Source organism: Asparagus officinalis, chromosome 1 (genome assembly GCF_001876935.1).
Source record: "Asparagus officinalis chromosome 1, Aspof.V1, whole genome shotgun sequence".
NCBI classification, from domain to species: domain Eukaryota; kingdom Viridiplantae; phylum Streptophyta; class Magnoliopsida; order Asparagales; family Asparagaceae; genus Asparagus; species Asparagus officinalis.
In genome coordinates this window covers 92,179,735-92,200,596 of record NC_033794.1, presented here as the reverse complement: position 1 = coordinate 92,200,596, position 20,862 = coordinate 92,179,735, and the positions used below count along the sequence as shown (strand labels likewise).

Sequence of the window (20,862 nt, the reverse complement as noted above, 5' to 3'; positions counted from 1 at the left end):
ATTAAGGGGTTGTCTGGTCTATTGCAAAAATAAGTTGCAGCAACAAATATTGCATGCGGCATTTGCTATAGGAAATCAACTTCAAAATATCTTTCTAATCATAAAATATATATAAAATATAAAGTAAGCAATGTGCTTACAAATCCGATTATTCCATTTATATTTAGAGCTCTATTTCCATCCAAGGAAACGGGCCCTAAGTGTTGATAACCTTTTTTTTTTATTTTTTTTCGAAATGGTGGCCCAACAGAAATTCTCGGGTGAGACAGACCCAGACGGTTAAAAGCCCAACTTTTCTCACGGCGGTCGAAATAAACTCTTCGCATCTCACTGGCGTTACATCAAACAGTTGAAGGACAAAAGATCGATCCTCAGAATTTCTCAGTGCCCAGTTTCTTCGATCCCTCGACACGATCTTTGAACTCTTTTTTAAACCTCCCAAGGATCAGCAATGGCGATCTTGTATAGTATTCTACTGCACGTCTCGACTCTGGTATCCTCAAGTTCCTATCCTCTTCATCGCATTACAATTATCATTCATTTTATCATTAATACGTTGTTTCTATCTCTGAAAGACCGAAGGTTCATGATTATATCTCGGGATTCGTTAATAAAATAGTTAATTAATTTAGTGGTGAATTTGGGTAGGAAATGGATTTTTAGGCATTATTCTACCAGGATACAACAAAGCATTGGAGCTGACAAGCATCAATCTTGAGATTGCCCCCATATTTAGAAAGTTTTGAACTTTTGATTTGAGATATTTAGAGTGAGTGTGTGTGTGTGTGTGTGTGTAATTGGATAATGTCAAACATATACTAGTATCTTTTATACCGAGGGTGTTTTTAAAAAGTTTTCGGCATTCATGTAAGCACAACCGTATACTTGTTTATAGAGATTTTAATTCTTTGAAATGCAAAGGGATAATCATAACTAAGAGCTAGTTTTCTGGAAAATTGGGATAAAGGCTTTCTTCTTGTTGCTGTAGTTGTTATCTGAAATGGTGAGAGACTGAACAAGTGGCAACCAATGGTCACAAGGCTACATGTTTATCTAGTTCAAGATCCAGCAAGCAACTTAATATGAATCTTTGATATTCACAACGTGTAGGTGACTAGAGGTCAAGATGGCTACACCAGTTTGTAGCATTAAACTACCTTGCTACTTCAATTAGTCCAACTACTTTTAATATTTTGAAGCTTAGCTAACAAAACTCAAGAAGGTCTAAGTAAATTTTCTTTTCTTCTTAGAGTTTAATAGTTTTCCGGAACCTGTAACTAGTTCATTATCCGCATCTTTGTCTTGGAAATTGTTGGTTGACGTATATTGGCTTCCTCATTGGGCTTTATGAAATATCTGAATAGCTTTACTAGTCTAATCATATTCCAACTCTTGATTTCTGCAGCTTCACTCACCTGTAGTTTTAACAATTGGGAGTGAGAGGAGAGAATTCATACTCTCATCATCTTGACTCTTATGTAAGGAAATTTCTTCTGCACTTTTAAACAGGATGCTGGGTGGCATCCTGCTTATTCGCTGCTCTGGTATGTATCCTATACCTTATCACTGCCTTTGAACTTCAGCTTCTCTCTTTATTCCTGTGTCTACTCTATGCTGATTAGTGTTTCTGTCATGGACAGTTAACTTTCTATACCCTTGCCTTCTTTGAGAAGTTGAACGTAGACAGCAATGCCTCAATGAGCAGGTGAAATACATTTACATCTAGGCACTTTATAACCTGTCTGATGGTTCCATCAGACAATCATGACCTATAACTTGTCCAATGCCAAAGATTCTGATATGCTAATACTTCCTACAACGTGTTTGAGGGTTTAATAATAATATTGTACTCCCATTGCTTTTGTGTGTGTTGGTTTTTCTTATTGTACTTACAAGTTTCAACTTAAAGATTAATGTGTAGACTTTGGCCAATAACTCATGCAGTTTGCTTGACCATACTGTCAATCACTAATCTGACTAAGTCCATGCCAATGGTTGCATTCTCTGTTTGGCATGTAAATCCTAGAGGGAAGGAACAGTCAAGTAATCATATTGTTAAATGTGTTACCCTTGCTTTCTGTTTTATGTGAAAGTGACTGAAAATTTATCCATATTTTGTGGAAGTACTAAATTCTACTAGATGTATTGATTTATGTTACATCTATGGTGATTTCAGGGTCTGTTCATGCCCGTTCTCCTTTTAGGTATCTTTGTGCATGTGTTTATTTATATGTAGAGTATCATTTAAGTTGATGCTTTCTTATCCCTTATATCACATTTCTTTATTATTTTCCTAGGCGTAAGACTACAAAATTATACCCTCAACCCTCACAACTTTGGGGTTTCGGTACAGTGATAGTGTCCTTTGACATGATATTATGTGACCCAGGTTCGAATATAAAATTACAATCCTCAACCCTCACCACAACTTTAGAGTTCTGATGTAGTGGCAGGGTCCTTTGACACTAGTGAAGGACTTAATCACCTGTCAACTTGTGTATAAATTTGTTAGTGATTAGGCTGTCCCTCACAACCTTACAGGCATCCTGGATAATTTTGTTCACCAAAACCTAGACCGTGGATTCTTAATTTGTGTACAGGTTCACCTGTTTGCACTATTTAATGGCTATTTGGTACCTGCAGTTTTTTCCAATTTGTGCAATCCAAATATACCAATGTCTGCTTCTTATTACTGAATGGACCTCTACCCATGACCCTTAATTGAGGAATGAATGAGGTGGATTCAGATCCTGTGCCTACTATTTATTTCTATAATGCAACCTATGTTTGGCCATGAAAGCTTTTGTTATACAAGAGTTCTAAGTTTCACTATGATGAGGCACCTGTTAGAAAGATTTTTTGGCTTAGTTATGAAGACATTTCACACAGACTCAGGATACACTGGTTTCCGATCTCCACCTGAAGATGATGGAACAATTATTTTATAAGATAATGAGAAACAAAGAGAATTGCAGGATGTTGTATGTGCATAAAATATAATTAACATGGATATGAAGGTCAGTTTTCAAATTCTTCCTCTGTTTTAAAGTCCCTCTAACAATTACACCAAAACTCCAAAGTTATGGTGCGGGTTGAGGGTTATATTTTTATATTCTAACATATGTCCCCACAGATGGACAACCCTTTCATGGGTAGAAACTTGGACTCATGTAGCGGTATCAATTTTTTTAAAATTATATAGAAATTTGTGGCTAGAAAGTTTCGAACCTGGGCTGCTCTGGTACCACGTTAAATGATCCAACCATCTCACCAAAGTTAGGCCATTTGTTGGGGAGACATCTGGTGCAACCTAGAGTTGATGGGCATTAGATAGTGGCTAGGAACCCATTTAACCCCAAAAGCTTAAGCTATTAGGTATTGTCCTTAACCTATTTTAACTCATAACTCTTCCATTTTTTCCAATGTAGGAGTATACTCACACATGAATATCCAACAATCTTCCCTTCATTTGCGAGTATAGTTCAATCTTTCACGTGATTAACTAGCTTGGTCTGAACCGACAATTATGCATTGTGTCACATAACTATCAAACATCTGTCGGATCTTCCACCACTTGTAGGCTAACCAGACCATATAACTCCTACAGACATCCTGGGTTGACTAGATCTAACTCTGATCTTCCTGACATTTAGTCATCCTTCCAACACCTTCGGAGCCTTTGGACTTCACATCAGACTTTACTTTATACTTGGTCCACAACCTTAGCTCCGATATCATCTTAAAGTCCCTCTAATTATTACACCAAAACTCTAAAGTTTGGTAAGGGTTTAGCATTATATTTTTATATTTTAACACTCTAAACTAGGCACTTCTTCAATGCAAGAGAGAAAGTGCACTTCCCATGCATGGTTGGATGTTATCCATGAAAAGTTGAAGAATGAGAATATGCTGATTCTTAGTGAAGTATGGACTGGGACCATGATCTTGTTGCTAGCCATTTCGACCTGCTAACTAAATAAACACTTGATCCAAAGTCCTCATTGAGGTTTTCTTGCCAGTGCTGCCCCATGATTGTATTATTGAAGGTTAATTCGATTTGTGCTCACATCTAAGAGGTACACTCATTGAGTGTGCAGAGGTGTTGGGTTGCTTTGCTTAACTATTTATTCATGTAAAACTATGTTTACTAGGACTTATGTCTATTGTAGTTTTGGAGAAGTAATGTACTTTTATCTCTTTTCTATCTCGGTGTACCTTTAACAATACTATTCCCTTGTCCTAAAACTATGAATTAGCAATGAGGGAAATTTTAGTGAGGAATATATTTTCAGGTGTTTTGATGAAACTCTCACTTTCAGAAACACAGCAACAAGGACATTATTGCTTCTGCACAATGCACAAGCTTTCTTTCTGCAATCCTTAAGAGGTATGTTTGTCAAGCCACTGAAAGCATTTACTGTTGATTAGGATACCAAGCATGCATGCACATGAAAAATGTTAGTATTTATTTTGGATAAAAATACCAAAGATGCATGTGCATGTACCTCCCCCCCCCCCCCCTCCCCCAAACTCCAAAAGAGAAAAAAAAACATCCTCCAAAAGAAACCCCAAACATCCCAACCACCTAAAATTGAGAGAGAAAACAATAAAAAATAAAAAATAAAGTAAACACTGATTATTTCTTCTTTGCTGTTGTGTGTTAAAGGTCTGATATTTACGTATTTTGATTTGATCATTTCATTTTGCCATTTGTCTGTGTGAAAAGGACTCGAACATTGTACTCTCACTGCTTTGGCTAATCATCACCACCACTAGTTCAATTCAACACCAATAAAAGCCATTATTTTCAGTAATAAAAAATTGCTAATGATAATATTTGCAACTAGTCATCTTGAATTATACAAGAGGACTAACAAGAATATTCACATAAATTAAATGTCTCTTGATTCTCTCTTTCTATTAATGACTGCTCAAGAAAGCAGTAGGAGGCCTTGTGCCAAGAGATGCATTTTATAGGCTGATTACACCATACAGTGATTTCAGAACTAAGAAAAATAATCCATAAAAGATCTAGAAAATTGGAAAATAGGCAAGCGAAGTAAATTTTGAATTGAATATAAAGGCACATAATTATGTGTGATATTCTACCAAAATTCTTGAATTTTGGAAGGAAAAGGGAGGAGGGGGGAGGGGACACTCAAAACTTAGATCCTTCTTTTATCTTAGTTTTGAAAGAAATTGAAGAAAGGGAGTTTATTTTACAGGCTGATCATACCATACAGTGATTTCATAACTAAGAAAAATAATCCGTAAAAGATCTAAAAATTTGGAAAATAGAGAAGCAAAGTGAATTTTGAATTGAGTATAAAGGCACATAATTATGCGTGATATTCTACCAAAATTCTTGAATTTTGGGAGGAAAAGGGGGGAGGGGAAAGGGGAAATTCAAAATGTAGACCCTACTTTATCTGAGTTTTGAAGAAATTGAAGAAATTGTTTATTTTGTAAGTTAAATGCCAGGATTCGGTCTGGAAACCTGGCTAATAAGCCTTCAGCAGTCCACTTGGTCACACATGTGGTATATAATGAAGATAAGGCTTCGTATGCAGAAAACATTGGCGCATATACTGTATATGTGGTCATATATGGGCATTTCAGTGAAGCCAGGTATTTCAGTTTTGGGAACAATTTGGTCAAAAGTAAACCGTAATATAGGTGCTCTAAAAAATCTTCATTCTTATATAGAATGGTATCCTAGAAACTTGATTGCTTTGATGATTGCAGGACATTCATTTGTCTACGAGCATGATGTATCTTTGAATTATGATACCCCACACAGTCAGCTATAGAAGTGGAAGAAGTCTGAAAGTCAACATCAGTTTAAAGAGTCTAAACCCTGCTTAAACCATACAAAATCAGATTTTTTTAGCGCCTGCTATCATTTGCCTTTGCAATGTTAATGGTTCATGTTAATATAGTTGGCAGAGAAAAAACAGCCCTAGGAGGGAATTCAAAAGTTCACCAGCTAATTGCTTCGGATTGTGTTCTATCTCTGATGGCAGTGCTCGTTTAAGTGGATGTTTCCAAACCGTCCCATGACTCAATTCAGCTAAGTGTAGGTTGTAGACCACCACCCATCAACATCTAGATCTGTCTAACGCTTTTTAAAACACAATTATGTGACTCATAATATATATAATTGTGTTGTTATTCATATGTGAGAGAACCTGAGTTCAGTAAATCGGTCGATTAAAATTATCTTATGCCGAAAGGGGTATAACATGTTTCATCTTATACACATTTTTAAAGTGATAACTTTTTACAATACTTCTAAATGTCTGACGTGTATAAACATGGGTGTCATGTCCTGTGTCAGGACACATCTAGATAGAAATGTCCTACATATGCTTGGATTTTTGTTTTATTGCGATGAGCAGTTTATAAGGCCTTTGAGCATGTAAGGCTGATGTTAATCCCCTCTTTTAATGCTGGAATGGAGCATAACTTGATGGTGAGCCAGGTTGCAGGGGTAGGGGTACGGGTACGGGTACGGGTACGGGACACAGGAAATTTGTAAAAAGTAGGGTACGGGGACACAGCTATATATACGCATATTATGTATATTTTATATGTATTGAAATTAATAATTTACATAAGATCAATATTGTTTTTTCATGTACATAATATCAATATATAAGAAATAGATGTGTAGAATATACATCCAAGAAGTTTATGAGGAGTGTTTTAAATTAAAACATGTATTATCTAATTGAGTATACACCTGAATAAACATATGCATATGTTCAAGAAGTGTCCAAGAGATTTGTGTACTGGTATGGGTATGGGCACGTGTCAAGTATGGGCATGGCTTCCTAATAGAAGTTTCTAGGTAACATAGATGGTGAGAGTCTGCAATACATTATTAACATTATTAGCCAACCATCCTTCATGTTCCTACTAACATTTTCCTCATGAAATATTCTAGCTTATCTGATGATTCTCATTCAAAATTATTCAACTACAGAGCATGATCATAAATTTTAATTGGTACTTATTTGACAGCTATGTGCGTTATAAGGTGAAGTTTAGGGAGTTTGGTGCATGTAATGGAGTTTCAATTTTGTGAGGACGTTTGCTGTTTGAATATGTTTGAAAGTATCTGACTTTTTGAAGCCAAAAACAGGAAAGATAAATGATTCCTGACACTAATATAACTTTTTTTGTTTAAAAAAACACTTCCTTGCGAAACATGAATGATCTGTAGATGATTTTTATCCTGCTGTGTCTTTGTCGACAAATTGTGTCCTTGTCATTTAGGATCCGTTCTCTCTCCTGCATGACCGATCTTGGCTGTTCCCTGATGACTATAGATCATTAAAGAAAACTTTTTTTTTTCACGCCTTGTCAACTTATGGCTCATTGACCTGTCAATTTAGAATGATACTGTGTAGTTCATTTTTGCTTGCTTTTCTCTTTTCAATCATATAATAGATTAATTTCAGCAATCTCTTAGTTCAAAAGGTTCTGAAAGATTGATCAAGAATGATGACATGGTAAATAGGGGTTGCTGGATTGGTATGAAGGCCCGAGTTGAGGTGAACTTGGCATCTCTTTTTCTAGGGCTAAATTACCAAATTGGTATCTTCCGTAGGACACTCATGAAGATTTGGTATTTTTTTAGTTTCTCCAGCAATATTAAGGTATTAATATCAAATTTCCACTGCGGTTAAATAGCCAAATTGATGTATTTAGTATGACCACTTTCAGACTGATATTTTAATCGTTGCAAAATTCATTATTGATACCTTAGTGTTGCCGAAGAAACTGAAAATTCCAATTTAGAAAATTTGTCCTACTAAAAATCCCAGTCATAAATTTTGAAACTGAAAATACCTTAATCTTGTTGGAGAAACTAAAAATTCCGAATTGTAGTTTTCTAGGCCCAAAGAAATATTATTTCTGTGAATTTCACTAGAATGTTCTAACTAGCAACATTTCATGTTCCTACTGGTACCAAGACCTTCATAATATTCATATCATATCCCACAAAATCGAGGTAATTTCGGCTAAGAAATTTAAACAGGTCTGCTTCATCTTTGATGCAGTGCAATTTATAAACTGAACAGAGATCCACGACCCATGTCAAATTGTAGTTTTGTGAAATCAGATGACTATTCAGATTCTAGCAAACCTGAGATCTCCTACAAGAGTGATGTACACTGTTTACGGACTAAAAAGCTATTCATGGGGTGTTTTTAGTACAGTTGTGTGACGAGATGTTGTATATATACACATACATACATACATGTGTGTGTGTGTGTGTGTGTATATATATATATATATATATATATATATATATATATATATATATATATATATATATATATATTTGCAGAATAAGACCAATTCTGTTTTTATAAGCTGCAAATCTTGAAGTCCGCCTAGAAATAGGAATAAGTTATGTGATTACAGTTTTAAATATTTTACGAGGAGGAATTTGAAAAGCCTAAACCTGTACTTGACTGATAGGATATACGTTGAGCCAGAGAGTTTGTTCAATAACCATAATTTTCTATGGACTGTATCCATTTCTACAATCACATCAAGCTTCTGCATGCAGTGTAATTGTAGAGTTAGTAATTACGAAGGGAACCTGGAGTTAAAAGATACTACTGAAATATGAGTTAAGTCGGGAGTTGGGTATGGAAGTGGAGCTAGTGTTAGGATTTCCAGGCTTTTACTATAATCTGATTTTATTATAGTGATGATTTATATATAGCTGAGTTGCCAGAAATACAGAACCTGAGCTATCTTCTTTTGGACCCCATGCTGATTGATGATTGCCCCTGATGTGTCATCCTTGACATCCACTTGGACCACTTTTATCTACTACATATCCAAAAAAGATATGTATGCGTGCATTATGGAATTTAAATTTAAACCACAGGTTCTACTCTATGTTTTGGATGAACCTGATAAATTGAGCAAGCAAGATGGACCTTGAACAGGGGATCAGGCTGAGAAGCCTTCTACCTTTGTACAGTCATACATTCTATATGGTCAGACTCGTACTATAGACGCAAATCTTTCCTTCGCCATGATATAGACATTGAAACTTTGTAGGAACCCACTTGTCAAACGTTGAGTTAACCCCAATCATAAGCATAATGGTTTGTTATTCCATTGCCCCTAAATTTTGTCAGTGTCTTTTAGTTGAAATCCCTACCAAAATCTATGTGCTTAATATCAATACCTTAATCATCTTGCTTTCTTTTGTACGCACTTCAGTCACTGCCTAATCTTTCAACATTGCTTGTTCTTGCCATGGAAGGATGGTGACTTTGTTCCTTTGACGTGTATTTTGGGACCTTCACTGTCAGTATTTTGCGTGTTAAATTATTGACTGCATTTGGACTTTACTTCGTTGTAGTGAGAACAGTGGAATATCAGAAACAATGTTTTTTTAACGAAAAAACAGTGTTTTATTTTATAATTTTTGGTGCTCTATGTATGCTTGACTTGCTCAGCTGAAGCTTATTATTGTCTTCTTAATTATTCTGGTTCATGTTGATCCCCAAGCTTTAGTTTGCAAGTCACTGAATTTATTAGCAACAATTATTTCATATATAGCGCAGTTATCGGAACTGCAGAATTTGAACTATATTATTTTGAATCTGATGTAGTTGCTGATTATTCCTGCTATATTATTCTCACTTAAATTTTATCAGAACCTTCAATTTGAAAGCCCGTAAAGAAGTTCATATGATTAGTATCAGAAACTTCATCATTTATCCTTTACATGCTTCTGGATACTTTGCGTTGTCTCTGCCTAAGCTATTGAAATAACTTTACTGTTTCCTGTCTGAAGTGATTCTGTTCTTCCATCATATTTCTAAATTTTATTATCTTCCAGGTTAAGTTGCTGATCAAATTTTAAGTTCCTGTTTATAATGAGAACATAACAGATAGGATTAACATCGAAAACTTTATGATTTATCCATTCATATGCTTGTATTTAGATGCTTTATTCTCTCACGTCCCTAGATCTTACAGCAACTTCTATTTTCTGCCCTTTGGTTTTAGTTTTTATTAATCATATTTTCTGAAACTTTACCATCAGCTTTGTTGCACAGATATGGGTGCAAGTGCGGGTATGGACACAGACATGGGTGCAGATACCGGACACAACAAATATGTAAAAGGTAGGATATGGGGACACGGCTATATATATACATATTATATAATAATAAATATGAGGTCGATATTGTTTTTCATTCACAATTTATGAGAACTAAAATCCATACACTATTTTTATGTTTCTTTTATTGAGTAGGTTATAATTTGGAAAACTGCTTGTTTTTAAATAGATATTTAAATAACCGTTTAAAATCATATTTATGAACTAGGTATACTTATGAACTAGGTATGTGCTAAAATGAACCCATCCAAGGCCCAACGAGAACACCAATTTGAGTATGTACACATTCAAGAAGTGTCCAAGGAGTGTCGGACACGGACGCGGATACGGGAAGTGTCGGACATGGATACGGGAGCCTAGATGAAGTGTCCGGATAACCCATCAGCATCATTTCAGTTAAACTGTTTAGGATATTTGACGTCAGTCCGTAAAACAGTTTGTTTCTTTTAGTTTTAAAAATAATTTGTTGACTATCTTGAGCTGTAACTTGTCCCGTCTATTTAGTCACACTCAGTTCAGGTTGATCCCTGTCTATCTACATAAGAGAATTAAAGTTGCACACGGAGTTGATTTAAGAGAGAAGAGACTAACATCTTCAACGTCATGGATGCAGAACTTTGGTCTCAACTTGCGTCAACTCTTCTGATTATTATATGATAATGAATTGACTTTCCAGGTTTTTAGGATTATCAGCAATGATAATTTAATGTAATCCGAGCTGGCTTGGCTGCAGAACCTGGGTTATCCTGTTTTGATCCTGATACAGATTGATGTCATCAATATCATTCATTCTTATCAACAAATCTTCAGAAAAAAAAGGATAGAAAAGTATTGGAATTCAAAATTTAAACCACACTCCCTACTCCTATATTGTAGATAAGCTTGATGTATTAAATAAGTCACATATGCATCTACAGTCATAGATTCTAGTTGATCATACTGTCACTGAAAAGTGTCCCCTTGTCGCAATTCAGACATTGATATTTGTATGGACTTACTCAATGAAAATTGAGTTATACCAGGTGAAAGGTATAATTTTCTTTTTTCTTTTTTATGCCACTAAATTTTATCAATCGATTAATGCTAAATCCTTAAGAAGTTCTTATGCTTAAAATAATTAGCTCGATCGTTAATCCATGTAAATGTTTGTTTCTGGACGCTTGTGTAATCAGTGTGTAATCTATTGAAGTAACTCTCTTTTTCTGTCTGAAAACTTTTTAGTCTTGGTACCTTTTCTGTTAAATTGTTGACTTGAGAGCACCAGAAATAGCGCCCCCCCTTTGTTGATACTCTGTGTAATCTTGACTGCATGAACTTACTTATCTCTTGATCATTCACGGTTCATGTTGATGGTTATTTGGTTGCAAGTGACTGTATGAAACCTTAATGATGATTTTATATAGCTGACTTGCTGGAATTGAAGAATCTTTGTTATATTTTCCTGATGTAGATTGATGATTGTTCTGTATATAATCCATGTCATTTAATCTTATCTACTAAATCTCCTGGAAAAAGAGAAGTAATGAATTTCATAAGTCCTGCATTGTGGATAAACTTGAGAGATTGAGTAAACAATATGGCCCTTATACATTCATACATTCTGGATGATCATAGTATAACTGCAAATCTCTTCCTTGTCACATTGCAGGCATCAAACCTTTTATCGATTCACACATTGAAGTTTGCATGTTGTCACTGAATTTTACCATTATATATAATGAAAAAAAAAACTGAAGAATTTTACGTGCTCTAAAAGTTTAATTTGCCATCTACATGCTTGCTTCTGGATATTTAATGTGATTATTAAACCTTTCCTGTCAGTTTCTTCTCTGTTAAATTGTTAAACTCCATTTGAGTCACCTTCCTCAAAGCTGTGTATTCCCTTTTTTTCAAACATAATCTTGATCATATCATCTATGACTTATCTCTCTAATCATTCTCAGTTCATGTTGATCCCAGTCTATTACGTTGTAGAATTTAAGTTGAACACAATTTGATTCAAATGATAAGAGACCGACGTCTTCATTGTCATCAATGGCAAAACTTTGGCCTTAACTTGGAGCAGCCCTTCATGTTATTATATGATCATATACTCTTTCTCTATTGATTGTGACCCATGAGCTCTTTACTGGGCTAAAAGCCATTTACTTGTGTCTGTTTGTTTCAGATAACAATGACACCTCCAATGAAGTTTGGATATGGTTGCCTTGGAGAGCCCTAGTTGTATTTGTGGCTAACTCATCTCTGCAGCAAAAGGGGATAAGGGAACCAAGGTATGTCATAGACTGATCCTTCAATTTCTTCTTCTGATAAAACTCTAGACAAAATAAACCATTAACTATAAGAGCTAGAAGCAAAGCATACGTTCTTTTAGGGCCCACATTATCTTGAAAAGGACTTAGATACAACATTTTTGTAGGGGCTTTTTCTTTGGTGGTTTGATTGTGGTCCCTGATCATAATAACGTAGCTCAATTGTCTTCTTCATCCACCCTGGATCAATTTTGTACTGAATTTATTTGCATTACTAGGGTTAACTGCAGATAGACCTCTAATAGTTTTATTGTTGCAGATAGACCCCCTGACCATAATTGTCTGGAACGTGGAACGCTATAGTCAACCACGAGCAGGATTCAATCGTACTGGATTCACAGTGGCATAACGGGGCGTACCGGATTCCCAGTGGCATACAGACCCGTTCACCAACTCTAGCGACCCGATTTAGATTTAAATCAAGTTAAAATTTTGAAAAGAATAACTCTTTTTCAATAGAATAAACAACAAAAAAGTGATTCTCAATGTTCTTTTACCATTTCTGATATCAACTAGCATACTCCTTAAATTTGACTCTTGCGAACGAACCTTTGATTCCTGCATTTAAGGTCCAAACCTAAAACATACCACGTTCCTTAGCATATTGTGCAAGCCTACCCCCTTTACCTGATTCCTAATGAGTGTCGTACCACGCTCCCGTTCCCGTCATGTGAACTGGAATGAACTTGGTTCCATCCAACTAAGCCCCTGGCTGAACTCTGTTGACTTTTTTAGCCTCATAGGAAGAGAAAATTATCTTTTGACAAAGAGACCGCTTGAGGGTAGAAGAGTCAAAAGAAATTCAGAGGTTTCTGCAATTGGGCGATAGTACAATGGTCTATCCACAGTTAACCTTATTCCTGATTATGACTGTAGTGAGTATGCCATGGAGGAGTTGAGCAATTAAGTTGGTTAGCTCAAGCAATCTAGAGGAGTGGCTTGTGATGATGGCATACTCAAGCAATTGAGTAGGCCATTCAAATCGGGTACTTCCTGTGATTCCAGCCAAGATCCCCACTTTTGATATTTGCTTTTAGAAGATTTGTGGCTCTCACATTAAAAGAAAATGATATAGGGTATTTTTTGCTATATAACTTGAATGTTAACACTCTTTTTGATTGATCTCATTACTATGTATTGAGGTGACAAGATTAAGAGAGAATGACTGATCTAGGATGCTGAATTTCATCGCATTGTTCATCGCAAGAAGCCATAGTAGTCTATTTCACGATCTAATTAGGTTGCTGTCATCTTCTAACTATTCTGTTCAAATGAATTCAAAAGTATGCAGATTCTTCATCACCCTTACGCTTCAAGTCTTGCTCTTCTTATTGTGTTGGATTCATATGACATTTTGAGAAATTGGTGGTGGTTGAACTTGCACATGTCACGCTAGTTTCCAAAGGTTAGTTGAAGGTTTAGTTGGCTATTTCTTTAATAACAACTATTTTGTTAGCGGCCTCAACTGATTGTTTAAGTGCATGCAAGTGATGAAGTCAGATTTGGATAACTAACCGGTACTATTATATTTTTAGGACGAAGCCAATGGGAGGAGAGAATCAGAGAGGAGTAATGACGGAGCACGTATCAAGTTGGAAAAACGTAATCAGCGAAGGGATCTTATCTCAAGTAATATTTTCAATTAAGTCCGTCCGCATCCAATCAAATATGGGTGTTTCTTGTGAGGCTTCAGATAACTCTGAACGGTGTGGTGACGGGGATCCTACTACGAATTGGGGATGAGGACTTTGTTGCTTGCTTGCGTGTGGGGCAAGAGTTGGGCGAGCATCTCATTTAAAATCATTAAGGAAATGAAAATTCCGTGCACACGTTTTTGATTTGTACAGTACACGTACCTGAAAAGACCTTTGAAGCCTAGAGTTATTTGAGCTGATATAGAGCACATGTAAAAAGTACATCACCGTGTGATGCCAATTTTATGTTTACCGCCGTTGTTGTCGGATAAAAGTTCGGGTTGGCTTCACAAAACCCTCGTGAAATACACGCGCACCAGCCCCCAATTTCACGGTGTCTCAGCTCCTGAATTTTGAGCTTAAACTTTTCTCAAAGGATCCCCTGCAATTTAGCCATTTGCAAGGGGCAACTAACTGAAATTTCCTCGAGATAAAGGCTCCCAATTTAGCCATTTGCATTTTACAGGCAACGTACACCCCCTCGGGTTTTTTTTTTTTTTTTTTTTCCTCCCCACTTTCTCAAGGACTTCTTAGTCAATTAGACTTCAGGGGTCCCTTGAAAAGGGTTTAGACTTAAGGGGGTTCTTTGTGAAACTTTGCAGCTTAGACCTTAGGAGGAGTTTAATGGAGTAAATAAAGTTTGAGTTTCATGAAAAACGCACCAAAGTTCACGTGTTCTTTGTTTTTTTTGTTTTTCCCCCCTTTTGAAGTTTACCCCATTCACATTGTTACCATAATATGTTCTTTTAAAAGTTTTTATTTTAATTGAGGATTTATTTATTCTAACTAAAGCTGCAAGTTAATAGGAGCTTAATTTAGTTCATTTTGCTTGCAAGCCGACTTGCTGCAAATTTTGACTGCGAGTCAAGAGTCGTGACTGGGAAGATTTTACGACTGCGGTCGCGACTGCAAGTGATCAGTCGTAACAAGAACAAACACCGCAGGTCGACAAAAGCGATGCGGTCCCGTGCGTGTGCGGTCGCGGACGCTCCGATTGGAGTCCATCAAACGACCCCTGAGAAGCTCAAGCGTGAGCGTGAAGGTGGTGGGCTCCGCTGAGACGAGTGTCACTAGGAAACTGAAGGGCCCTTGGTATCTACCAGAAAACTAAGTGTTAACAAACTACGAATAAGCTCGATCCGCTGGTGGGACTTTTATGACTGACAAAGGACTGTACTTCTTTGAAAAATAAAAAGAAAAATTAATTCCTTTTATAAATGATAGGAAAGTTGTCTCTCCAGAGACCAGCGCTAGAAATGACGCGGCAAGTTCCGGTGCGGTGGTGCTGTATTTGATCGAGAGCAAACCGTAAAATAAGAAAAAGTTTAGAAGTTAATTAATCCAAGGGATCTATCAACAACAATGAAACTATAGGGATAGTAGTAACTTCAAATCGAAGATATTGCAGGGTTCTATATGCAACTAATTCAACTATTTTTAAAGCGCACAATCTTTTTCCCCGCCTCTTTTTGTCATTTGTTTTTCTACTTGAAACTTTTCAAAGTTGTAAGTCGTAACAAAGAGAGATGTCGTAGAGCAATTGTCTTCCAACTTTAATTGACCTTTGCGCATCTTTTCTTATAAAAACATGCAAATTGAAACACATAACATGCATGAAAACAACAGGCTAACTATATAAACAAAAGCATTTCTCCGCAATTTTCTATGCAAGGGATCAAAGCAAGAATCAAACGACAACAGAAAGTAGATGGATTCTTTTTCCTCCTATTGAATTTTTCCTTCAACAGATGTCAACAAGCTCCCTTTTTCCTCAAAGGAGCAAAGAAGTGGATGTTGTTGTAGTATTAAGATCTATATGTTGCTTGCAAGCCAATGTATCCAATAAAAGGCTCCCCCATTTCACCAATTGATCATACCTGTTGATTGAAATATCAAATTATTATAGTTATGATCGTGATGGTTGTTATAATTCTCATAAGTAGTTCACCAAACTTATGATCAATGTCAAATGTGAAAGTGATGAGCAAGCTTGCAATCTTCACTTTTTCAAATTTATTTTATTTTTATGATATTTTCATTCGAGTTTTACATTTTATCTACACAACCATTTTCTTCTATCACGATATATTAGAGAGCTAACAACAAAACTTAGAGAGAGAGAGAGTGTGTGTGTGTGAGAGAAAAATGAAGAACCTTGGTACCAAGTTGCTCCATTAAATTTGGTAGTGATGTGGACTAATCTGGCCCCTACATCATTACTCGAAAATAGAGCCCCACCCACTTTTCACCTACTTCAATGTAGATGTAGGGACCGAATCAATCCACATCACTATCAAGTTCAATGGAGCCAAGTTTCTCTATTTTTCTCAATATATATATAAAGTTTCTCTCTCTATATATATATATATATATATATAGAGAGAGAGAGAGAGAGAAATGGGTATGAAAAATAGAGAAACTTGGCTCCATTGAACTTGATATAGTTTTTGTGCACGTGCAATACACGTGATTAAATATCAAAATTATTTATTTTCTTACTATAAAATAAGTCAGATTCATTTTGATTTAAAATCTATAACATGGATTATTACATTTATCATAAATTTTATTTAAATATTTTAAAAAAAATTGTGAAATAGATTTGTGTGTTAAACTAGGATCAATATATTTTTATATACTTGCATACACAACATTATTTTTTTAAATATGTATATATCAAATTTCATGTAACATATTTGTTTATTGGATCAAATCATCGATCTCCAATTTGTTTATTTTAGTCATAAAATACTTCATGTAACATATTTGTTTATTGGATCAAATCATCGATCTCCAATTTGTTTATTTTAGTCATAAAATATAGTGTTAAGTTTGAAAAAAATATCAAATCATCGATCTCCAATTTGTTTATTTTAGTCATAAAATATAGTGTTAAGTTTGAAAAAAATACAATAGTATATTGTTGATGTGTTAATAAAAACATAACCAAATACCTAATATTAAGATGATTTGTATAAGCTCAGCACAGAGCAATTATTTTTCACAATACTGTAAGATATCTTAATTATTGATAGATTTAAAATAAAAAAATAAATACTAAAGATTAATGATAATTCTAGTATAATTTTATATGACAAACGCATTCACATAAGTATATTAAAAATTTTGCGTGAAAATTCCTTCTAAAATTCCTAATTTTACTCAAAAAATTAAGCTTTACTATAAAATATTCAAAAAAAATTATTCTTTATTCCTTCCTGTTTCATATTTAATTGAGCCGAGATCAATCCTTCTCCACCTTTATCTTTATCCCAGACAATTCTACAGTAATGTCTTCATCGTCTCAATCAATTATGATATCAGGCCAATACATAATAAAGAGTAAAAGATATGACAAGAGTCTAGAAATATATTACGATATACTTGGATCAATCAAATTATATTATTACTCATAATTGATATGTATCAGATACAAAACATGTTGATAATTTTAAACAATAAAATAGACTGTATGGGCACTCTAACATAACTTTTTTAGTATAAACAACCCTCAAGATTAATTTTAAAAATCTCTTGGAGCCAGGAATAAACAGCTAACAAGTTTGCAGTGGAAGCTAGTGAAACGTAGTATATTCTTAAGAATTATTAATCTTTACTTAATTTATTTATAATGATAGGATCTTAGTATTAACTAACTACAAAGTATATTACATTATTTTTTTATTGGGCGTTCAAGGTAGGCAGAGAACCCAAGTGAGTCTTCATCGCAATGAATATTATACAATTTAAGTACAAAAAAAGAAGAGTTGATCAATGGTGTAGTTGGTGAGGAGAAACTCTAGTAGCTTAATTTGGATATGTGGATATATTATAGATGGAGATGGAGAAGAGTGGTTTTGAAAACAGTAGGTGTGTGTGGGTAATTAATATGGTTTTTATTTGTGTGATTTTCTTCGTTCATTTTTAATAAATCTGTGGTCTTGTGAATATATATATATATATATAGCTATAGTATTGCTACTCTCTTTTGGTTTTTCTGAAAGAGTTTGGGTGTAAAAAAAATTTTAAATTATCTAATCCGGTTAAAGTAAAATCACATAAGTTAATCCCATATGTGAAATTTATTTTAATCAACACCCATATGTAAGCATTACAATTGGCATTAAGATCTAAGATACGTGTGAGATTCTCTTTGACTTTTATACAAATAGCATATATTTAAATAATAGAAGTATAATTAAACTTTGTGATTTGAAAAAAAGATCAAACATATAATATAATTAATTACTTTAAAATAATCTAACATAATCTAATAAGGGAAAATAGATGAAAGTAATGTGAAAATTGTTGTAATTTTATAATTCATAACTTTTAAACAATCTAATATAATCTAATAAGAAGAAAATAACAAATATACATACTTGTTGAAGGAGATGAAAGTGCTGCGAAAATTATCATAATTTCTTGATCTAAAAAAAAGATCAAACATACAATATAATTAATTGTTTAAAATAATATAATCTAATATAATAAGAAGAAAATAAATATGAAAGTACTGTGAAAATTATTACTATTTCTTAATATGAAAAGATTAAATATATAATATAATTAATTAAGATAATCTAATGTAATCTAATAAGAAAAAATCAACTATTTAAATAATAATAGTATAATTAAACTTTGAAACTAATTATGCACTACCGTGAACTACTTGAATTTTAGTCGTGAGAGATCGTCACGTTGTGTCATCAGATCGCAGTCGTTTGTTTTAATTTTTGTTTTTTATTTTTGAGAATGATTTTATCTCTTTAATTTGTTTGGTGGATTTTGTAGATACTCTGTCCATATTATGTACATTTGTAGGTCTGCACTGCGCCTGGGTTCGATCTTTAGAGTAGACATTATTTTGCCTCGTTAAATTGTTTGATTTATGCATATACGCCCTTCATCTTGTAAACATTTATGAATTTGGCATTTAATAATTTCATTCAGTTTTACATTTCAATTTAAACTATATCATTATCTTCATATCCAATAAGAATTCATCAATTTATCAATTTACTATTACTTAATGAATTAGTATTTGAATTTCAATGGTATTTTTTTCTACCAAAAGATTTTCCCAAACTCGTGCTTTTAAATGTTCCTAGAATAAAAATATTGACATTTAAATGTTAGTTTTAGACCATAAAATTATAATCCTTTATATTCGTCATAATTTTAAAGTTTTGATTTTAAGAGCTACGGGAAGGAAGGAGAAAATGCATTAGAAGACTAAAAGGGGTATAAAGAAAATTGAAAATTTAGTGGTGAGAAAATTAGTTGTAAGTTGTAATTAATACACTTAACTAACTTCGGGGTCCACCTAAGTTGTAGCGTCTAGGATATATAACAAAGACAAAAGGAATGGATTGGGCCGGTGACATTGTGGGCCACTGAATTGATGGTTGGAGAGAAAAGCACGTATCATCCTTTTATTTTTGGATAACGAATTTCCACCTCCCTTTATTTTTCTTAAAAATAAATTAAAAGGAAAACAATAGATAGTTACCTAAATGTCACATCAATGCCTAACAACAATTCATAATAAATAAATAAATTCATTAATGATACGACAAGCAAGCGTAAGGTGCACACTTTATGGAGTAAGTGGTGTTACACCACCAACCACACCCCCCTCTCCCATCGCTACAGTAAACCGGGCCCCACATGGGATTTTAAAAATTTTTAAATCCCATGTGAGGCCCGGTTTACTGTAGCGATGGGAGAGGGGGGTGTGATTGGTGGTGTGTTAGGGGGTGTGCCCCTAACATTATTTTTATGGAATATACGTGTGTGATAAATAAATAAAAAGAGTGTGAATTTGTCTACGTCACTCACCCTTTATTCTTTTGAATAACCTTTATTCGTTTGAATAAGTTGTTGGGATTGTGTCACTGATTCTTTATATAACTTTATGAGAATTAGATAGGATAAAGATCTATCATGATTAGGAGATTAGGTCTCATCGTGATTATGAGTTTGAATCCTATATGGTTAGGAAGTTAGGCATAAAGATATGGTTTTGATTTTCATATATATATTCTTCTATTGTCAGGGTAAAAATAAAGGAGAAAAGAGAGAGCTAATATTCTTATAATCTAGGGGTTAGCAGATAGCGTAGCCTGATTCAAGAATATTGTACAATAGGCGAGGGTTTCGTGCCCTTTATCCGTGCATAAAATTACAACATTGGGAGAGGGTTTCGCGGTCTTTGTCCGTTCAAAAGATTGTAAGGAGTGGGTTTTTGAGAGAATATAAGAGTTGATTATGTATGTAAGGTTGAGAGATCGAGAGATGAGAGTTGAGTTGTTCTTCTTGTTGTTCTCCCTGGTACATGGTGGATTTCTCTTATTGTTGCCCCTTGGATGTATGTCGAAGTTGGTCTACCGAACCACATAAATCTCGGTATTCTTTCTTCTTGATTGTGGTTATTTTCAATCTTATTGATTGTGGGTTAGCTTCGGAGTTGTGGATATTACAGTATGCGGGGAGACTAAATCCCCAACAAGTGGTATCAAAGTCATGATGATGGATCCGGGAGCGAGTTCGCAAGATAGATGTCATACAAAAGTGAAGATCGACAACAATACAAGAATCAAGATGAAAAAAAAGATATTGTAGCGGCAGGAATACTATAGCGACAGGAACACTGTTTAAGTGGGGTGAGGATTTGGTTAAAAATTATTAAATCAAA

The 20,862-nt window shown here is 34.5% G+C and overlaps 1 protein-coding gene across 9 annotated transcripts; it reads left to right on the top strand.

Annotated features, from left to right (window-relative positions):
* Window positions 283-14,473, top strand: LOC109828099. 9 transcript variants are annotated; one of them, XR_002243607.1, is made up of 9 exons: window positions 283-493; window positions 1,406-1,544; window positions 1,641-1,705; window positions 2,177-2,204; window positions 4,293-4,387; window positions 10,095-10,163; window positions 12,327-12,432; window positions 12,731-13,876; window positions 14,007-14,473. XR_002243607.1 is itself a non-coding variant. In XM_020395146.1 (8 exons), the coding sequence occupies exons 3-7, from the start codon at window positions 1,698-1,700 to the stop codon at window positions 13,865-13,867; spliced, it is 363 nt and encodes a 120-aa protein (XP_020250735.1). In that variant the 5' UTR covers window positions 285-493; window positions 1,406-1,544; window positions 1,641-1,697; the 3' UTR covers window positions 13,868-13,876; window positions 14,007-14,473. The 9 variants fall into 9 exon arrangements, 3 of the variants coding, with proteins under 3 accessions (XP_020250735.1, XP_020250729.1, XP_020250730.1); XR_002243608.1 differs by lacking the exon at window positions 2,177-2,204 and having other exon boundaries at window positions 4,320-4,387; window positions 10,082-10,163; XR_002243605.1 differs by lacking the exon at window positions 2,177-2,204 and having other exon boundaries at window positions 284-493; window positions 10,082-10,163.

Coding starts and splice junctions, on each gene's coding strand:
- LOC109828099 (XM_020395140.1), top strand. Junction 10,164..12,326: donor ACACAACAAATATGTAAAAG/GTAGGATATGGG, acceptor TGTTTGTTTCAG/ATAACAATGACACCTCCAAT. Junction 12,433..13,755: donor AAGGGGATAAGGGAACCAAG/GTATGTCATAGA, acceptor TGAATTCAAAAG/TATGCAGATTCTTCATCACC.